This window comes from Hyposmocoma kahamanoa, unplaced genomic scaffold (assembly GCF_003589595.1).
Source record: "Hyposmocoma kahamanoa isolate Upper Pololo Valley unplaced genomic scaffold, ASM358959v1 99916, whole genome shotgun sequence".
NCBI classification, from domain to species: domain Eukaryota; kingdom Metazoa; phylum Arthropoda; class Insecta; order Lepidoptera; family Cosmopterigidae; genus Hyposmocoma; species Hyposmocoma kahamanoa.
Window position 1 is genome coordinate 1 of NW_020656099.1, and position 22235 is coordinate 22235.

The following is a 22235-nucleotide window of genomic DNA, read 5'->3' on the forward strand; positions in this document are numbered from 1 at the left end:
TATGGGGAGGCGACAATGTATTCTTAAGCCGTCGCCCCACGGCACAAGACCTTATCAAAGGGGCGGTGAAAAACTTGATGTTGAAAGCACTATATGGAAAGAAATGGAGTGCTTTGGAAGCAACATGCACTCAGCATTAGGTGGAAGGAGGTTAAGAGGGAAGTTGAATAGGATTTGACATACCCCTGTTAATTACTTTCTTGCCGACGGATGATTCTTCGACGGCGGCAAAACCGGTGTCCGCGCCATGGCTTGGTTTCTCGTCATAGGTCAATTTTCCTGTAAAAATAAACGAAATTGTGCCTAAAACAAAACCAAAACTGTTGTCCTAGATTGGCATAACTGATGCAGGTTCGAATTCAGTCAGATCGAAGGAATTTAACTTTGTGTTGATAAATTATTATTATTATTTTTTACAGTATCAAGTGACGGGACGAACAAGGCATGCGCCTGATTGTAAGTTACCCGCCTGTGCATAACGCTTGCAATGCCTCTCAGAGCTTTGAATCGCAAACATCTGCGGGGCACTGCCACTGCACCAGTCACCCTGAGACATAAGTTGACAAGTTCCACGTGCCTTGAATTTCACCACCTCAGTTACTCTTCAATGACGGAACACAGTAATACTGACATTACTGCTTGGTGGCAGAAATAGGTAAAGTGGTACTTTCCTGGACGAACTCTTTCAGAAGGAGATTTACTGCTACTCTATTGTATCAAACTAGCGAAGTAATATCACATAAAATAAGTGACTGTTGTGGTTTTAAAAAAAAATTTAGGTATAACCAAACCTGTAAATTGTTTTATGCGTTACGCTACCACTTTATTTGTAGACAAGACAGGATCTCAATACTGCAAACGTACTTGTACGTCGACGTACGTCGCATTTACGCCGCAGTTTGTTGCGTAAGTCTTATACGCAACAATGTAGGTATCATGTAAATAAATACGCATGTGGTAATCTATCTAAGTTGGGGGCCATCCATCCCTGGCAACTAATCAGACAAATGGGCTTTATATCACTTTTAAATATTAACTCTCGTTTGCGCTGAAAATAATCACCAATTAGAAAACTGAAATACAATACAATAGTACAACACCAACAAGTGGCCTGTGCGTACGTCTCCGTATATTCCAAAAATATTCTGTATTTATTGTAATAAAGATAATATCTCTAATAATGGGAGCTGTTCCGTTCGGTGGTGTGGTAAAAACAGCAAAACATCTAATTACGAAACAAACGGAATCACATTTTATCGGTAATTAAATATATAATATGTAATTTTTGCAATTTTCGTCCGTTATAACAAAGCTCAAGTTAAACTGGTCGATTTGAAGTGAAACAATTGACTACACCCGTCAATTGCTTCGAATTCGTGCTGGCCAATCGGAGCGCAGTTGTCACAGTAATGATTTGGCAGAATAGTTTTCAAACAAATTAAATGACATTTCGCCACTACTTCTGGTTATATACTCGATGCGTCACGGTTACAGCTCGCTAGCATAGTCGACCTTTTTGCAATTTGTATAAGTTGCAAACCGATGTATATACTTAGTTGAGTCGGAAGATATACCAGCCCTATTTCAAAAACAGACTATTGTTTATTTTACTTCCGATTAGGACCCTAACATTTTGCCTTTTCTGTAGAGATAAAACATTATCATATTTGTTTATTGAGGATATTATACAAGGTGAATTAGTGATGATTTACAATTAGATACGCTGCAGTGGCTATCTGCTTATTAATGAGATAAAAAATTAAAACACGTTAGGTAACAAATTATAACCAGATTTTAGTACTGAAATAAGTCGACTTAATCCTATCTAATTATAAAAAGTTATGTGTTATTTCATTGTGTTGACAGCTATTTTTCCAACTTCTTTGTGGTAAGATCCACAGATATGCATTATAGAAAGATAGAAAAAAGAAAAAAATCTATATCAAAAACATTTACACTTAAGACAATAATAAAATCACAAACCAAAAAACAAAAACTAGCTTACCACAAAATATTTACGTAGGTAAACATAAGTTTATGTTGACAATTACAATATTTATGTTGATAATATAACTATTACTACGTAGGTACCATAATAACAGAGATAATGTAATAAATAGTGACGTTAAAATTATTATAAAAAATAAAAATTTAAAGTTTGATTACACCATTATTGGAAATGAACAATCGCGAAAACCTAAGAACTCGGTATATACCATTATTATTATCGTAAATTTCTTCCGTACACTTATTTGTCATTTTGGGTTTTACCTGACGATAAAGCGCTTATTACTTTATGTCGCGATTATAAAGCTCATAGGATAGAATTATTATTACGTCAAAAATGTATGATAAATAGCACACAGCTCTATGCAATTATATTATATGAATTCGTGGTACGTGTTCTCAAATTAAGAACAGATATCACTGCAAACGTTATTATTTGCCCTTCTGTTGTTATGATAAAAAGCGCTATATTAAGTGTGTCTGATCGATCGATTTGTTAACGATGCCATACGTCAGAGAACTATAGTGACTGACATAGATCGCTAAATCAGTAAGCTTAAGTGGTAGCGCGCCGGACATGTCTGCAGGAGGACTGATGGGCGATAGAACAGACTTCTTCCAAAGTGGCGACCACGTCAAGGAAAACGTAGTGTAGGACGCACAAGATGGATGGACGATCTGACAAAGTTCGCCGCGCTTGGTGCTTTGTGATGTACAGCTATCATTGGTTCTGCAGCTGTGATGGACAGGCGTGTCGCCATCACCACCGGGCATACGAATTTTTCATCTCGCCACTTTTGGTTCCCACAAAGACTCAACTCCTAAAGACGAATCGATGGTCCGATATTTGTCTCACACAATAAAAAAATCGGTCAAAGTAGTCAACATTTGAGGGAAAATCTAAATACCGCGATGCAGAATTTAGATAAAACGGTTCAATGCCATCTACCGGATTTTTATGGAACTATACTATATACTATACTATTAGAGAAAAGTTTGTTGCACGCGTTACCCGGTACTACGTAAAATTACGCTCTTGGTTACCTATGTTCTAGATCAGAAGTTTGCAAACTTTTTTTGTCTGTTATAGAGTACATGCCATTTTTTTCTGATTTGCGTAGACCCCCTGCTTTTCTAACATTGATTTCTTTACAAATTTATAAACTTTAATGACAGCTGATTCAGTGAGGCGATGTACTAGTGAGAAACTTAAAAAAATTATGTTAAGTTCTATACATTTATCTAGCCGATATCATGTATCATGTTTTTTTTTTATTTATTCAGTCATGTTAGTTGAAAAAATGTACAAGAATTTTACAGAAAATTTTTATTAAGTCAGTTATGAGAAAGTAATATTATGTATTTTCATAGATATTGATCTGTGTAAGATGGATTATTCCATTGTGGATAGCCAAAATTTTGGTCACGACCTGCCTAAATGCGTTCCACTCTCGTGGATTTGATGCCTCATAATAAATAATAATAATAAATAATAAAATCTTTCTTTCTTAAAAACATGGTTTAGTAAACAATACTGGCTGGAGCCTCCTTTAAAAATAGCTTAAAAAATCGATCTCAAAAATCACTCATCCCCTGGTTTGCCACCCTTAGCAGTGGAATATTTTCTTCAAATTGAAATGGGACTACATCTGAGCTACCCTCTTTCCAATAAAAAAGAATCATCAGAATCGGTTCACAAATGCCGGGAGTTATCGCGTAACATACACACTAGTTACATACGCACAACGCCACCAATGTGACGTTCTTAGGATTAATTATAGATCAAAAATTAAGTTGGAAGGAGCAAATGGACAAAGTGTGTAATAAAATAAATAGTTTTGCGTTTGCTCTTTACAAATTATCTAAGGTGGTGAATAAAGACACGGCCGTGACAGCTTATTTTGCGTATGTGGAATCTGTCCTTAGATACGGTCTCATTATCTGGGGTAACGGCACTGAATTTGGGAAGGTTTTTGTTGCCCAAAAGAGGTGTATACGTGCCATCTGCAATGTAGCGCCATATGTCTCTTGTCGACCATATTTCAAAACGCTAAGAATATTGCCACTCCCGTGCCTGTATATTCTGGAGGTTGGTATATTTGTAAAAATAAATCAATCAAAATTCATAATAGCGAAAAACATAACTGATAGAAACCTAAGAAACCCAAATAAAATAATACTAGACACAATACCAAAGACGAAACGCTTTCAAAAGAATTCTTATGCTATGTGTGGAAAAATTTTTAATCGGATACCGGATCGTTTTAAACACCTTCCATTGGTCAGTTTTAAAAAAGAACTGCGTAAGTGGCTTTTAGATCACTTGTTCTATTCAGTGGAAGAGTTCATGATTTATAAAGAAGTTGATTGATGCATACATTATTCATTTATCTAATTTATATTCAATTATGACATCTAATATTATGACATACCCTGTATCAATTGATTTAATTTAGTAATGTATTGCCTTATTGTTTACTATTAATATTCTGCATGCTTTTGTTTTAGGCTAAATAGGATTAAGTTCAAATTAAATTTTACCATCAACATTTATAATGTACCCTACCCTATTTAAAGCGAATAAATGAATTTATTATTATTATTATTATTATTATTATACTAAAAAACATACAGTCTAATTGAGAAACTTCTCTTTTTTTGAAGTCGGTTAAAAATTAAAGCATTTTATTGGTAATCTACATGCTCCATTTGTATCGCCGAACGCACGCACGCACTAACACACGCACTAACGCACGCACACACGTACGCACGCATACACGCTCGCACGCACGCATGCATGCACCCACGCACGCATGTAGTCACGCACGCACGCACACACTCAACATAACCCGTTTTACTTATTATTACCTTTCTTAGCTTGCATTAGTAGATGTATCATGTCAGGTCGAATGGTCTGCTGCAACTCCCTGCTCTCCATCGTCTCCGATATCAACTTTCGGAAGAATTCCTGCTGCGACTTCATGAACAGAGTCAATTTAAATATCTAAAATATAATGAAATATATTTAATGTACTTTAAATAAATAATTCAATTAGTTTAAGCAACTTCGCATTAAAAAGATAAGTAGTGAGTGTTGTTAGAGACTATATTTTAGCAAAAAAAGTGCTCTAAAGTCAAGTTTGGGATTATCAATCATGAATAGAGAATGGTTATAATGACACAATTGACACACACGAAATTTATTGCTATGTAGTATCTGTAACATATTTAGCAAGCTTACTCATGCGGAACTTAATTTGATTTTGATTAAAAAAGGGATACCAAGTTATTTTATTTTATTACACAGACACTTAAAATGTCATTAGAGTAGGAATGTAATTGTGGAAATATATCACATGAATCAAATAATTTACACACACTCACTTATATACATTGACACCTGTACATGCACTCGCAGGTATAGGTACACGAACACACATCCAGACACACGCACACACAAACCCACCCTCGCACGCATGTACGCACGCACGCAAGCACGCACCCACGCACGCACGCACGCACGCACGAACGTAGGCAGGTACGCATGGACACACACACACACACACACACACACACTCTGTCTCGCACTCGTAATTGTTTTATATATTTGTTTCCTTTGTTTTTTCTTTACAATATACGAATATTCAATTCAAAATACATAAATGATACGTCTCTGTCGAAGTTGGTTTAAATTTAGTTCGAGGCTAGCGTTCTTAGCGTTTTAGTTGGGAGCCTAGAGGCCTAACATCTCTTGATCTAGTTTAGATTCCACTTTCCTACAAATTTTGTCACTATAGGAAGTAACATATTATTTTGATTTTGTGTGAACAAATAATCATAACCAAAAGAAGGATGGCGACATCCCGTGTATTTTGTGATCCAGTGTTTTTGATTATGTGCATTAAAGATACCTGTAAATAGTTGTGATTCATTATCAAGGCATCAAAAACCTAATTGAGTACAGCCTGCAGAAGCTGGGGCCATATAGTTGATGTAGGTTATGTTTATTACATCGTCCAGCATTCCGCTTTAGGTGTTCGTAAGTAGTAAAATATACAATAATATATTGATAACTAGGTATAAACTGAAACATAAAATTATACTAACACAGTCCATGAACTGCTCTACATTATTGCTAAAAACATCGCTAAAAAACCGCCGGATATAACTTTAAAGGTACTTACTTTAGCAATCTTCGGACAGAGCAACAACACTAAAACTACTAACTTCTGACGAATGTTGAAACTCAAAATAGATTTTCCCATTTCGTAAAACTGGTTGTTCTTCTCCATGTGAGAATTCACCTTCAGGCCAAAAGCACAAGATGCAATCACGTCATTTGCGTACCTAGTCGTTAGGTCTTTTACGTCAATGTCCAAATAAACCTCTGTAAATAAAAGGAAATATTAAAATCGGATGTTACAGAAAAGATCAATGATACTTTAGAACACCCCTGAAATGACGCTGAAATACCATTATTAAATAAAGTTTCTTTATTTTGCGACTCGATCCGTGAAGGCGCTGACTGTATCCAAATTTCAAAGATCGAAAGAAATAGCGTACTTGGGAAATGAATATTTTTTATATGTATGTATATATTTCAGATGGGTGAAGTATTTGACTACACGAGAAGATGGAGGATGAACCAAAGCACTCACCGAATGGTGGTCAAGAGGAGTAAAAAGGCATGTGGGCAGCCCGATGGTCTGAATAAGTCGTCAGATTTGCGGGATCACACTGGATGCGGATGGCTCAGGAACGTAAAAGTTGGCGCAATAAAGAAGAGGCCTATACCCAGCAGTAGGTCGAAGTTGGATAACTATGATGATGATAAAGATGATATTTCAAACAAACCAACGTGTTGGGTCCTTTATAGGTTCTCCATGGTTGTTACCATTAACTGATTAATATGATAGCGTACTTTAGTTTCTGAGACCAAGATCCAATCGGGTCGCTGAGTCAGCGAAGTCATTTATTTTTTGTTACTATACCTAAGTATAATTTGCGTTGCACTGACAACAGAGTTACATGTCGTTGTGGGACGCCACGCAGAGGTCCCAGGTTCGATTCCCGGGCCGGAAGAAATATCTGTATGCCCTACGTTAATTTCTCTCGTAAGTTTGGGTGTAACTTGTGGTTGTCTATGTGTGTATCCATGGCACCCGCGACACAAGGTTTCTCTAGTGCGGGGCTATGTTGTGTGTATGCGTTATTATTATTATTATTAAAATTACTATATGGATGCAATTATACATTATGTGGATGGTTTATCTACCAGTCATTTCGCACCAATTATCGCAACTTATTAAGGAATTAACATTCTCAGATCAAATTGAGTGTGTTATTAAAAAAGCTGGAAGGCGTCGTAGTGGGAATATAAAAGGGCCTATATGAAAAGATTGATGATTGTAAGTGAAGTAAGACAGGATTGTCAGGATCGTACAAGGGGCAATCAATAGTATCTGCCTACCTCAATGGGAATCCAAGGGTATGATTAGGTGTAAGTACCGTACATAACCTGTAAATATTCTATAGTGAATGAAGTTAAAAACAACTAGAGCTCCATGTGAATGAGTTCTTTCAGGGCAATACTGCCATCATATTTACCTATTTCTGCCGCCAAGCAGTAATGTGAGCACTACTGCGTTCCGGTTTTGAAGGGTAAGGGTGCTGGCGAAATTACAGGCACATAGAATTTTTCAACTTATGGTAATGGGCGCAGTGGCAGTGCCCCTAAATCTTTGCGATTTAAAGGTCTGAGTGTGTCGCTTACCAACAGGCGCACAACTTGTGCCTCCCATCAAAATTAATTGTCCCTCTCATTAAAATTATAAAAAACAATCACCAATATCCCCTTACGATCAGATTCCTTGATTTTCTTCTTAAGCGAGTAGATCATCTGATTTCCAACCTCTACCATCAGTGGGAGCATCATTTTCATTTTTGAGCTAGTGAAAGCTGGGCTGAGTGTCGACCGCATGTCTTTCCATTCTTGACCTGGTGAAAACGAGTTTTTTACACTGAAAGTGATATATTTGCACGGATTCGTTCGACACTAAAAAGTTGTTCATTTGTCGCTTTTAAATAACACTGGAACTCATTACCACTGTACAATAAGGCAAGTAGACCAACTCCCGCCTGTTCGGTGCATCAATGTCTACACATCGCTCGGAGACGTAGTCACATACTGAGCGAACTCTTCAATTCCATATGCGCCGATTCGTATGAGTGAGCTCACGAAACAGGCGAGTCCAGGCGGCCTAGCTCTTACCGAAGCGCGTGGCGGCGCGTATTCGGGTTTGTATCGACAGCATAGGCCGCGCTTTCGCACCTTCGGCGTTACTGACTAGCGTCGTTTCTTAACAAGCCGCCACGGGCGACACTCGGGCGGCCTTCTTCCCACAAAATGGCCCGGTCACAATGACCGGTATCTCATCTACCTATTGGGCCGTGGGGGGTTAAAATGACCGGCACGACGCACTTAACTTTGCGATGCTCGTTCACGCCGCAGGTGGCAAACGCTATGTATTTAGCCATATAACATGACCGGCGTGGTTCTGACGAACGGCTGTTACTAGTTGGTTTTTAGGATTTTTCATGGCATACGTACTTTTCTAGACTAAGAGGAAAAAATATTTATATTTCGAATAAAAAAAAAATTACTTTAATTTCCGATTGGATTTAAAAGTTACAAACTAAGCAAAAAATGGTTAATGTGGAATATCAATCTCAAATGAAAGACCTACGTCAGTTTTAGGTAAACATCGATCGAACATTATGTGTACATACTCTGCCCGGCATTGCAACCGCCGCGGCCTAAACGTAATAATTATTGCGTTTAGGCCGCGCCGGGTTGAAATGCCCGGCACTAAATATAATCCCAAACTAGAGCCAAATAATGAAATATCGCGAAAAAATTTATATACGTATACAATGAGACCAAATATAGTCATATAAGCCGTTGTCATATTTTGAAAATTCTAGTCGGCGAAGTACGTGTTAAATATTCTGTGATAAAAGTTACCTTTCAAAGCGAGGAGATTCCTCCCAAAGAGCGGGTCAGTATCCTTATTTATGATCCTATTGTGGTCGAGAAAGTGCTCAAAGTCCTCGATGGCAATTTTCTTGATCATCTTGATGTCTCTAACCACCAGAACCGGTGATGTGAACTTGAAGTACCCGTAGAACCTAACAATAATTCAACGAACAATTGACAAATCTGACTTTTAGTTATTTTCGTAAGTGAAGATGAATCATAATGTAGGGTACTTTTCAAAAATAATGATCCAAACCAAAATTATTTTTTTTTTATTATAACACAGTTCAATGGATTTCTAGAATAACGTCCTATTTGAAATACATCTATTTCATGGAAAAGACAGTTGGAAAACGTTTTTTTTTTGACGTTAGAAGATGGATTTTTTATTCAAGGTAAAGTTTCGCTTGCTCTGCTCGTCGCTGTGTGCTTAGTTCAAAATCGTCGTATTCTGGAATACTGCGTTATTGTATAAAAGTACCGATATGCTGGCGCGATGCCTAACTGGCTAAAAAAGTGGTGGCCTAACTACTACTCCGTAATGTATGTACATGTGCTAGTTTTTAAAGCTGTCTTATTCACAATAAAATTTAGGACATTCGGAATACCACGGTGAGATGAATTAATATATTTGGTTTCGATCACTAATAAAATAAAATAAAATAAAATCTTTTATTTCGGACCACAGTAATCCATAAAAATTAGTAGGTTAGTAACATAACAACTTATAACTATGTTAGTTATTAGGGTTAGTACAATTACATAACTAAAATTAATAAAATGAGACGGGCCCGGCTGTCCAAGCGGCTCACCGATTCGCACGCAGTACATGCAATTCGGTGAACCTCTGGAAAACTGCTGCATCCATCCTGTTTGCAATTAGCTTTAGGATCTTGTTATTGCTTCCCCTCACCCTTTGTACCACCGCTGCAGACATTTTGCGCATGATGGCATTAAAATCTTTAACAGCAGCATCCGCAAACATGCCAGATGCGCTGCAGAAACGTGGAAGCCTCAACAAGACCCTAAAGGTATTATTATATTGGATTCGCAAGGCACCGTACGATCTCTGCGTGAAATTAGACCACAGAGCACACGTGTAGAAACTTTGGCAGTGTGCTCTGAAGAGCGTAAGTTTCACTCCAATTGTACATCGCGTGAATCTGTGAGCCAACATATTGCCTCGAACCGATAACTAAGTCAATAATAATCTTTATTTCATAGGTAAGCAAATTACACTAGAAATCGTGATACTGATTTAACTCTACTGCTCATTCGTAAGGTAGATCCTGAGAAGAATGAGCAAGAAACTCTAGGGGTTGTTCTTTGTAAATATACATTTGAATACATTTATCATTACAATATTTAATTTAAGCATCTTAAATCGAGAATGCCTCAAAGAGCTAAGCGGATCACTGTCACGGTTTTTGTCATCCAAGTACGCAGAAGTTAAACCTTGTAAATGGCTAATTTTGAATATCAATCGGAATGTTACTATAAAAACGTATATATTGCCACTTAAATGAATTTGAGACTATATGAAGACGACTGTCAATAATAGCTAGTTTACTTTTATTCCTCGTATTAATGTTTGTCACTATTTTTCATAAATAAAATATTATTATTCTTAACATAAGTAACATTTTTATAAATGTACTGTGACGTTAGTGTAAGAATGTTAATTTATTTAAACTTGTCTTTCAAAGATACTCTGGGGCCCAGATTGTAAATTGCCCTAACCGCACCTTTCTGCAGGAGAAAGACTCTATTAATATTGGCGGCATTGCCCCAAAGCAAGATACCATATGTCATTAAACTGTGAAAGTAGCTGAAGTAAACCAATCTGGTTGTTTCGACGTCTGAAAGTTTTGTATTTTTTTTATCGCGTACACTGCAGAGCTGAGCCGTTTTGATAACTTATTTAAGTATATGTGGACCCCATTGAAATTTAGCATCTCAAGTTATACCTAAAAATACTACTGTATCTAACTAAAATGTTTGTGCCCGTCTGTCGAACATTGGGTAATTTAATTTTACACAATTTGTTTTTTTCTCATTATGGAGCAGATTATTAACTGCAAACGAATTTCTTATATATCGACACATCCGTAGAACAAAGGTCTATGTGCTAGGCTACTTATTATCAGGACATAGTACATTTCGTTCGTTCTTCTTCGCTGTGAATGTCAGATCGACTGTTGTTCAATTTTATAATTTCCGAAACGAAACAAGATATATAAATTCTCAAAACATCTTTACGTAGGCCTTAGTTTGAATAATGAAATTATTCTGTAACGTACTTATTCTCTTTTCGCTATATAATCACATCGGACTCCGTTCTTCGGATAAGTCGATATAGCACACTATTCTTGTAAAGTAACGGACTGTACGTTTGTGGGTAAGTATACAATTCATTCGCTTTGTGTTTCGATCATAAATATTGGCAGAAGCATGGTATCCGATCAAATTAAGGCATAAAATCGACGCTCATTCGCTTGTTGACTATGCGCGTAGTATTATTTCTTAATTTTCTTTTTAATTTAAGGCTTTTTAATCGATTTTTTTAGTCTTTTTTATTAATTAACACCGTATTTAATTTACGCATCTATCCGTTTTACTCTTGTGAGCCCCGTTCATAAGCGACATGAAATGGTACTACTGCCTCAGAATTAACTTTAAAATGTTATTTTTGTTATGTTTATGGATTAAGAACCTCCTCCTTTATTGAAGTCGGTTAAAAATACGAGTTGTTTGCTCTTCATCTATACAAAATTTTATCGAAAAAATAGACTATCTGGGAAACTCAAGGGCCGTTAGTTACCCAGTTACCTTGTCCAACGCATTATTTGAAAAATTAGTTATTTTAGTGTCGTTGTGTTTTTTCTTTATTGGAGTAAGCCATAATTGTGTAAAATCTCAGGACCAAAAATCACGACTTCATCATCCGACATTTCTACTGCGAATGCGGACACGGTCGACCATAGAGTTCGAAACGAGCTACCGGTCAGTCGTAAAATAATGGTACGTTACGATAAAATATTGTTATGATAACATTTGTTGGTTATTTATTACTTTTGTACTTACCTTTGGTTAGAATACTTGTTATAAAGCATAATCAATTCATCAGTAACATGCCATCTCTGTAACACAATGTTCAGTGCATTGCCGACTAGTGGGATGACGGGGGGTGTCTTCACACCTCGCCGTTTGAATGTACCATAGACCTGCCGTAAATGCAGAACTAGTGCGACAAGTAAGCAACCCAGCCATATCCACACCAGCATCTGAAAAAAAATTCCCAAAAATTTTTAAATATATTTTAAAGAAGTTTAAACTATCGAGTTTTTATGTCGTAGAGCTCCTTGTGAAAGGGTTCGCCCAGGGTAGTACTCCCACTTTAACTATTTCTGCCGCCAAGCAGTAATGTCAGCATTACTGTGTTCCGTCATTGAAGAGTAAGGGAGGTGGTGAAATTCAAGGCATATGGAACTTGTCAACTTATGTCTCAGGGTGACTGGTACAGTGGCAGTGCCCCTCAGATGTTTGCGATTTAACCGCTCACGCGATACATGCAACCGTAGACGCATACCACACCTAGAGGTGCCGGTGATGATTTTATACAGATTTATCGGATATCGGGTTACAACAGGTAAAAGAACTAATATTAATTGCTATTTCGGTAACTACTTTAGCAAACCATAAAATTTTTAATGACTGGGTCTGTCATTTAAAAAAAATAAACAACTTCAAAAATACGTCACGATAATCGAGTGTTTTATTGTTTGGGCTGGTGATTTCGGTGTTTATTTATTGAAAACATACCGTAAGTAGCGTTTTTTAAGTTTACCCTGAATATAAATGATTATAAACTCTACTTTAAGGAGTAATTTCATGGTAAATGTTAGAACCTTTCAAAACGGAATATTATCATATTTATCCAAGTACACCAAAAATTTCATTAGTGCTTTTTAAGTGCAGGATTTGCGGTGTATTACTGCATTTTATTTGAGATGTTTTTGTTGGTTGTACGGAGGGTATTTATTTAGCAATGCAGAATAATAATTTTTATTTATAAAAACTTGTATTTAAACTGAATGCTTTTCTAATTTGCGAAACCAAATAGCCGCCATTTTGCGGTAGGAGGAGCGCATCGCGTGAGCGGATAGAGCTCTGAGAGGCACTGCAATTGTTATGCACAGGCGGGTAACTTACAATCAGGCGCAAGACTTGTTCGTCCCGTCATTTGATATTGTAAAAAATAATAATAGTAATTTATCAACACAAAGAACAAATCCTTCGATCTGAATGAATTCGAACCTGCATCAGTTATGCCAATCTAGGACAACAGTTATGGTTTTGTTTAGACACAATTTCGTTTAATTTTATAGGAAAACTGCACATGCACTTATCAACTTATGTCTCAGGGTAATGGGCGTAGGGGTAGTACCCCTCAGATCTTTGCAATTAAAGCTCTGAGTGGCACTGTAACTGTTATGGACAGGCGTGTAGCTTATCGTCAGGCGCACGACTTCTTCGTCCCGTTACTTGATGGTATAATAATCTCAGAACAGAGTACTAAAAAAACCGACCTCAAAAGTACGTGTAATTATATCTTTTTGCCAAGTTTTATTGAAATATCCATTAGTTCGCCCCTATACAGGACTTGACACAGGAGATAATAAAAGTCGGTTCTCACTACTCAAAGTATATTGAGAGAAAAACGCCTTGAATTGGAGAAATAGCAAAATCAATCATTAAAATAATTGCTCCTTAAGTAACATTTAGGCGCTATTCATAAAAATGAGTCTTCGTACGTAAAAAAAATCATCCACCCTTAGAGGTGGATGATTTTCTTCAGAATGAAATGGGACCACTATGGAAGTACCCCCTTTCCAACAAAAAAGAATCATGAAAATCGGTTCACAAATGCCGGAGTTATCGCGTAACATACATACAAAAAATACCAAAAAACATACATTGGAATTGAGAACCTCCTCCTTTTTTGAAGTCGGTTAAAAAATAAGCTTAGATTAGCTCATGTAGTTACATGCACAGCTACGCTAAGAAAATACGTAGTAATTAGTGACGTGACACTATGGCTATGACTATATAGTCATATATATATATAATATGTAATATATATATATATATATATATACGTGCGGGGGTGAAGGGCGGCAGAAGGGCGACATATTTTAAATAGCTTAGCGGGATCGTTGGGTTAGTTTGGTTAGCTCGGTTTCGACTCAGGTACTGTCCCGGGGCGGAGTGGCGTTGGCGGTAAGCCTAGATATCGTCAACGCCTTCAACTCCTTGCCCTGGTTGACCGTTAAGGAGGCGCTCGAGTATCATCGAGTGCCTCCGTACCTGAAGCAAGTTGTCAGGTCCTACCTATGCGACAGGTACATTACGTACCCGGGTCGGGACGGCGCAAGCCATCGCAGAGAGGTCGTGTGTGGGGTTCCGCAGGGGTCTGTCCTTGGACCACTCCTTTGGAACCTAGCATACGATGCTGTCTTGAGGGTCGCACTCCCCCGGGCGTGCATCTGGTGTGTTATGCTGATGACACCCTGGTGCTCGCCGGAGGGGAGGACTTCGAGAGGACCATCCGGCTCGCTGAGCTCGGGGTTTCTCGCGTCGTTGAAAAAATCAAGGAGCTGGGTTTGCGAGTAGCGCCTCAGAAAACTGAGGCGCTGTGGTTCCACAAACTCCCGCGAGTGAGGGAACCGCCCAGCTTCTCGATTCGCGTTGGTGACGTCGACGTCCAGGTGGGGCAGTACTTAAAATACTTGGGCCTCATCTTGGACGGTCGCTGGGATTTCGAGGAGCACTTCCGGCGCCTGGTACCCCGGATTGATAGGGTGGCGGGTGCATTGCACCGATTGCTGCCCAACCTGGGGGGCCCTTCGGAGGGAGTTCGCCGTTTATACGGTGGGGTGGTGCGATCCGTGGCCCTATATGGGGCACCCGTCTGGTCACACCGACTGACGGGCGTCCGGCGTTGCAGAGCCATGCTCAATGGCGTGCAGCGCCGCATGGCCATAAGGATCGCACGAGGATACCGCACCGTATCCTTTGACGCGGCGACTGTCCTGGCGCGGTTTCCCCCGCTGGACATTCTGGCGGAGATGGACGCGCGTATTTACATGCGCCTCCGCCAGGCGGAAGAAGCTGCGCCGCCGGAAGTGCGGTGGCAGGAGCGCCGACGGGCGTTCGAGAAGTGGCGCGAGAGGCTGGAACAGCCGTGGATCTCGCGCCAGCGCGCCGTCGGCGCGATCCTGCCCAACCTTGAAGTCTGGTTGAGCCAGCGAAAGTGTATCACCACGTTCCGACTGACACAGATACTCACCGGGCACGGATGCTTCGGTGAGTATCTGAATCGGATCGGACGCGAGTCGACGACGCAGTGCCACCACTGTGGGAGGGACCAGGATTCCGCCCAGCACACGCTGGAGTGTCCCATGAGACAGTGGTCTCCTTCTGTGAAGCGGTGATGCTTCAGAAGGAGGTCGCCGAGCGTGATCGGGAGAGGGCCGATCCCGCTCGGCGGCGGCGTACCTTCGCGGCTGCGGGCGATCGGAGCGGGGGCTCCGTTCGCCAGTAAGTTAGGCAGCCGCGAGGAGGACGACGGGGCGGTGTGGCCCGCTTGGTCGTGAGGAGAGGAGGGGAGGACGTAGCTCCTCCTAGGTGCTGGGGGGGTTCCGGTGCGCAAAGCCGATCCCGGATCCTTCCCACTAGAGCACCCGAGAAGGCCACCGTGGGGTTTTAGCCGGTAGAAGTCCCGCTGTCCCCGCGGCGGAGAGGTATTCTAGGAGGATTTCCCCCACGCAAAAAAAAAAAAAGTTTGGTTAGCTCGGTTAGCTTAGTTCGCGGTGTGAACGGAAGTATGCAGCTCGCAGCGTGACCTAAGCTACTCGTAAGTTATCTTAGCTTCGTTCGGGGTGTGGCGCTCGACTGACCAATGGTCATTGTCATCAAAATAAGGAAAATAGTCCAGGTATAAAACAATCGTTCGAGACCATGGACGTTGCAACGCGTCCGAAACGTCGAGGTAAATAAAATATTTATGTTTGTACACAGTTAAGTCCATATTTTAAAATAAAAGAATTTGTGAAAATCGTGAAAGTTAACCTTTTGTTTTTTCAAACAAACCACGGTTTCGAGCTTTTTACGAGTTCCATAGACACGGCTAATTAATTTTAATCAGCCGTGTCTATGGGTCGGGAGTTTTTTCAACTCATTACCGACCATGGTTGTAATGAGAAGACAGGAGACACGAAGATTTTATTTGGGGCATTGTAGTCAAGTTATGTGCATGCAATCATACTATTTACGTGCGAGTGTGATGAAAAACATTGTATATTTCACGGGCGGTATTGGAATTACGAACCTCGCGTACGATAGCCGTCAGTCTTCGTTTTCGAGCTTTTATTAGAGTCTTGTTCGTAATTCCTTGTTTACCGCCCTTAATGCGCAATATACTGTTTCACCTCACTAGCTCGGAAAGGCTTTCTTTCTCATTAGAATCTGTGCGCGAAAGCGATTTTTCCACGTTAGCGTGGAAAAGGTTTCTGAAATTCAGACTTGACAATGGACTGTTGTACTGTTGTTGCACCTAACTTTTTCTGCCGATGAAAACAAAAAAACATAATGACACGCTCAACTACGCTATTTGTCGTACATTATTTATGTAATATAAATCCGTTGATATATTTTATTCTTATTATTATTGACATTAAATTGACAATACCTAATTTTGATTATTAAATTATTTATTATATATTTATTATTATAGTGGGTGGATGACCTAACCCCTCACCCATAACCCACTACCTAACCCACCCCCTAACCGACCCCCTAACCGACCTCTGACCGAACCCCTGATCGACCCCCTGACCGACCCCGTGACCGAGCTCCTGGCCGACCTCCTGACCGACCCCCTAACCCTTTACCCTTACGACCATATTCTGAACTCGATCACAAGAGACTTCCAACTGTAAGTGATGTTATTAAATTTATATTATTGAAAAGGCACGAATTAAAAGACAAATGTAACGGGAAACAACCTTCGCATAGTGAGGTTTTTACGTTAGTAAGTTAAGAAATCGAATGTGTTTGGAAAAAAGCTTCAATTCCTACAGTTTCTCAGGAACGCGTGAAAGAAATGTTAAAATTACATTTCGATAAATATCTTTCATTTATAAGGTACCCCAATTCCAATAAAATATATTCCAATAATATTTTTATAATTTCCTGCTCGAATACTTTATTTGACATAGCTTCATGCAAATGTGAAGATAAATGTACTTGTTTGAAAGAAAGAAAGGTTCCTCTAAAAGAAATTCCATTCCTGAAAGATCAAAGAGGTGAAAGAAAAATGATTATTGGTGGTATTGATAGAGCAGAAACTATTAAACTTCAAAATAAGGACTTTAAAAAATTACAGAGATTTAGCTCCGACCCATCGATGTCAGCTATTGAAAAAAACGACGATGGCTTAACACGACGAATGTTGAATAGAGATTCTGCAGAAATCCGCGGCAATGCAATAACTGCTCCTTCCACTTCACAAAAAAATTATAACCAGTTATCGCTTCCAACAGTCGCGACAGTCTGTGACCGATTCGGACTCTCCTCACGATCTGCAGCTGCCATCACCTCAGCCGTCTTAGTAGATGTTGGAATAGTCACAGAAACGTATCGACGTTTAATTATAGATAAAAACAAAATACGACGAGCAATATCAAAGTCTAGAAAAGAAATGCAGGATGATTTAGATCAAACCACAATTAATAGTTTATATTTTGATGGGAGAAAAGATAAAACTTTAGTATCAGAAAAGAAAGGAAATCGGTTACATCGTAAAGAAATTACGAAGGAACATATCTATTTTGACCGAACCGGGGTCCCATTATGTCGGACACGTTACACCAAGAAAGGGGACAGGAATTGAGATAGCTCAATCACAGATTTTTTGAATTCAAAGGAATATGACATAGAAAATATAGAGTGCATTGGCTGTGACGGTACTGCAACTAATACAGGCTGGAAAGGCGGTGTAATTCAGCATATTGAAAAACAACTGAAAAGACCTTTACAATAGGTTGTGAGTTTACTTCACGCTAATGAGCTGCCATTAAGACACCTTTTTATAGCGCTAGATGGTTCAATTTCTGGTCCTCGTGAGTTTTCTGGTCCAATAGGCAAAAATCTAGCTGACTGTGAAAAAAATGATGTCGTGGATTATTTGCCAGTATCTGGAAATATTCCACAGATTGAGAATGACGTGATCAAAGGTTTAAGCACCGATCAAAAATACCTTTACGAGATTTGTCAGTCAGTTGCTTCTGGATTTATCTCACCAGAACTAGCAAATCGTCAACCAGGGAAGATCGCACATTCCAGGTGGCTTACGTTTGCCAACCGTATTCTCAGACTATATATAAGTACAAGGGTTCCAGCTGAAAATCTGGAAAATATTGTTAACTACATAATGAAAGTCTATGCACCAGTTTGGTTTTTTATTAAGGCTCAACCAACATCGTGAAAAATGGAGCGCATCATTTTTTTAAATTGATTAAGTTTTCCAGAGATTTACCTGAAAATATAAGAGCTGTCATTGATCCAGTGATACAAAGAAATGCTTTTTTTTGCCATCCAGAAAACTTGCTGTTTACTATGTTGTATGACTCGAAAGATTATGTGCGTCAACTTGCTGTAGCGCGAATCATAAAAGCTAGACTTTCGAATGCTACCTGCCATGCTCAAATCCGGATTTTCAAACCGCCAAATATAAACTTTTTGGCCGAAAATTATATTGACCTGTCATTATGGCAAAGTATTGTAATCACACCACCACCAATTCTTAATAAACATAGTAATGACGAATTAAAAGATATGGCAAGAAACAATCAAATGCCTCAGTACTTTTATCCTTGCCACATTCAAGCCGTCGAAAGATCGGTAAAACTGGTTACTGAAGCATCTCAACGTGTCATTGGAGAGACTGCTAGAGATGGTTTAATCAAGAATACAAGTCGAGGTCAGTAATGCCTCAATACGACAACAAAAGTCAATTTAAATGTGGTGAAAAGTAGACCACAAAAAGTTAGATTTTGCGTAACTTTAAGAGTTTAATTTTATTGTTTAAATATGGAAATTCAAAATAAATTATAATTATTCATGAAGATTATATATAACGTGAAAAACATCTTTAAAAAGTCATAAAAAAAATATAAAAAAAATCTGAAAAATTTGTAAAAAATCATAAAATATGCATTCTTTGACTGCTGGTAGAGGGCTAAAGATTAAATATTTTTCAACATTTGATTAATAGAATCTACGTAATTTGCTGCAACTTTTCACACCTCTTGCGTAACGAAACTCGAAAAAAAATATGTTTCCATACATAATCGGCCCACCCTAACATCCACCAAAAGTCGTATTACAAAAATTGAAGACTACGGGTCGTATTCCAGAACTCTACTCAATACTCAAGTCAGGACTTGAGTATTGCAGTGAGCACTGAAAATCATACTCAAGTCCTTGCCATTAGAGTCGTATTTCCAGTGCTTGAAATCATACTCAAGTCTGCGCAAGTCCTGACTTGAGCATTGAGTAGAATTCTGGAATACGACCCAAAGTGTCATATAAAGATGTATGGAAAGACGACAAGGCGCTAGATTCCATACAAATTTGATTCAAACTGTATTCCATAGCATTTAAGTTTATTTGAAAAGAGCAATAGAGTTTTTTGCTCGTTCTTCTCAGGGAAGTCAGCGTAGTGCTTAGAATATGGAAACTAAAGGACATGTTACGTTGACATATATAAATCAGACGTCATATGTATATGATGTATTTCGACGTCGACAACATAAACATGTTATTGTCTTTGTTTAACTATTACGTGCCGTCTTAAGCCAAAAGAGATAGCGTTACATTGGTCTGTGTCAAACACGGGAATCGAAAATACATAACGTCATCTTAAATGCCAACCGTGTCCATTTCGCAGTAAATTCAATTCAATTCAATTCAAATATTTATTTCAGATAAAATCCATATAGAGTTAGTAAACCAAACAACTTAAGAACTAGTGTTAGTATTAATATTAATATAATTTAAAAGACTAATTATACATTTAAGATAGTGTGGAGCTCTATCCACCTACGCAGGAGTGGCGAGTCCCACCGATCTTTAAACACACACAGGATGCCGTTGGAGCTATCACGGAGGCGCCTTAGCGCAGATGCACACCTTTTCCTCATGATGGCCATGAAACCGTCCATCTGAGCCTCGGCAAACATTCCCGATGCACTACACCTCCACGGAAGCCCCATCAGCACCCTGAATGAATGAAATGAAATGAATAAATGAGGTACATGATACCGTTGTCAAAAGGGAAGTACATCAAATGTCAAAATAAATGTTTTTTCAAATGTACTATTGAATTATTCGCATGTATTATAATTGAATAGGACAAAAATAATAAGAGTGAGAATAATTAGGTATTAATAAAAATGCGACGCTGCAGTATTAAGGGATGTGGCTTTAGAAAAAGTGCAAATCAATGGAATGTTATATTGCACAGGCATGTGTTATTTTTTTGTCTATAAATCACACAATAGCCCAAATATTTCATGTAATTAGACTTGTTTAAGTAGTTTATTTATAAATCTTGCCAAATTTTGCTTTTGTTACTTTAGATTGCCTGTTTGTTTGTATATTTTGATGATTGTTGTTAACGATTATTTTGTGATAGTGTTGATCTTTTAAGCATACATATTATCGATATTCTGTTATTAAAACTATTCACTACGAGGTTTTTATTGTTTTATTATTATTATTTTTATTATTTCAAGTTTTCCTACAAGTGAAAAAAGGAAAAAAGAATGGTTGAAAATCATAAGACTGCCGAATATAAACGTTGGATCAAAGACCATCTTCATTTGTTCGCTTCATTTTGGAGAGTCAAATTTTAACAGAAATTTGTAACTAGATTACATGACAACGCTATTTCATCATTAGGTTTATTGATAAATAATTTTATGTTCAATTTAGATTAAACAAGGCTCATTTACTAGTTATTCTCAGTTCCTGAAAACAAAATTATCCACTCGTTTCTGATTTTTCCCAATGACAACTCTTAACTACTAAAAAATACTATTTTTTTAAAGCCTGCGATACAATGACATGTTTTTCCAACGTTGCCGGGTAAAGGTCAAACCAACGTATAGACAGCCTATTTGCCTTGCCTTGCCATCGTTCGGTTTAATAATCATATACCACTCGAGATTAAATTATTAGACTTGTGTTTGTTTAGGCATACTTTATTTACAGTAAACTAAAGAAACAAAAACAAAACAGTTTCAACATTCAAGCCATATATTTGCATGTCGATAATGACTTATCGATAGATTATGGTACAACACTAAAGAAATCCGCCATTTGTAACTTTCAAATTTTGGTTATAAGCACGTCGATTCTGTAGTTAGGGCAGCTGCTTTCTTTTAATTTTTTTCCATCCTCTAAAGCGTAGTGACATAATGTAAATGTGACGTTTTCAAGTGTACATTTATTTTATCTATGAAATAAATGATACTTTGACTTTGTCGAACAATAACTTTGCAGCCTCGCATAACAAATAACTATTACTCGTCAATGATCAACCTGACGCAGACAGCGCACACCTCGGCGCGCGAATGAAAATCGCAATTAGAATTACGACGAGCTCATACAGGGATGTGGGTGTGCGGGAGGAATACAACTGAGGCAATGCGATAACAGAGAACAAAAAAGTAAGCGATGATTCACCGCAACCTCCGTGTTGTCGGACAATGACAATTACTTTTTTGTTTTACCGATTGCTCTCCATACATACACATATTTTTTGAACTGATAGCATAATGTTGACACTACCATAGAACGCGCTAATATAATATGTCAATACGCGCCGATGAGTTTTGACTACATCTTATCTCAAACAAAAACTGTCTGAAAATTATCAAATTTCTAATATAATTAAAACTATATAAAATTAAACAAAAAGCACATAGAAATACATAAAAATAAAAATTTACCTTATTAGTATGTATTCACATTCGTATGAAAAAAATACACAAACTGTTAGGTTTCGCGATGACACGCCTATGTATCGTAAACGACCGGTGTGCGCGTGCGCCTGGTCTGTACTACC

The 22235-nt window shown here is 38.3% G+C and overlaps 1 protein-coding gene across 1 annotated transcript; it reads right to left on the minus strand.

Moving 5' to 3' along the window:
• Positions 1-183: 183 nt before the first annotated feature.
• Positions 184-22235, minus strand: LOC113239590 (cytochrome P450 9e2-like; the record flags this gene model as incomplete). The annotated part of the gene is made up of 7 exons (XM_026476645.1): positions 22120-22235; positions 12128-12327; positions 9032-9195; positions 7867-8004; positions 6192-6394; positions 4876-5011; positions 184-279 (listed from the first exon to the last, which is right to left on the minus strand). Coding segments are annotated over exons 2-7 (937 nt in total), but the record flags the coding sequence as incomplete, so codon positions are not given.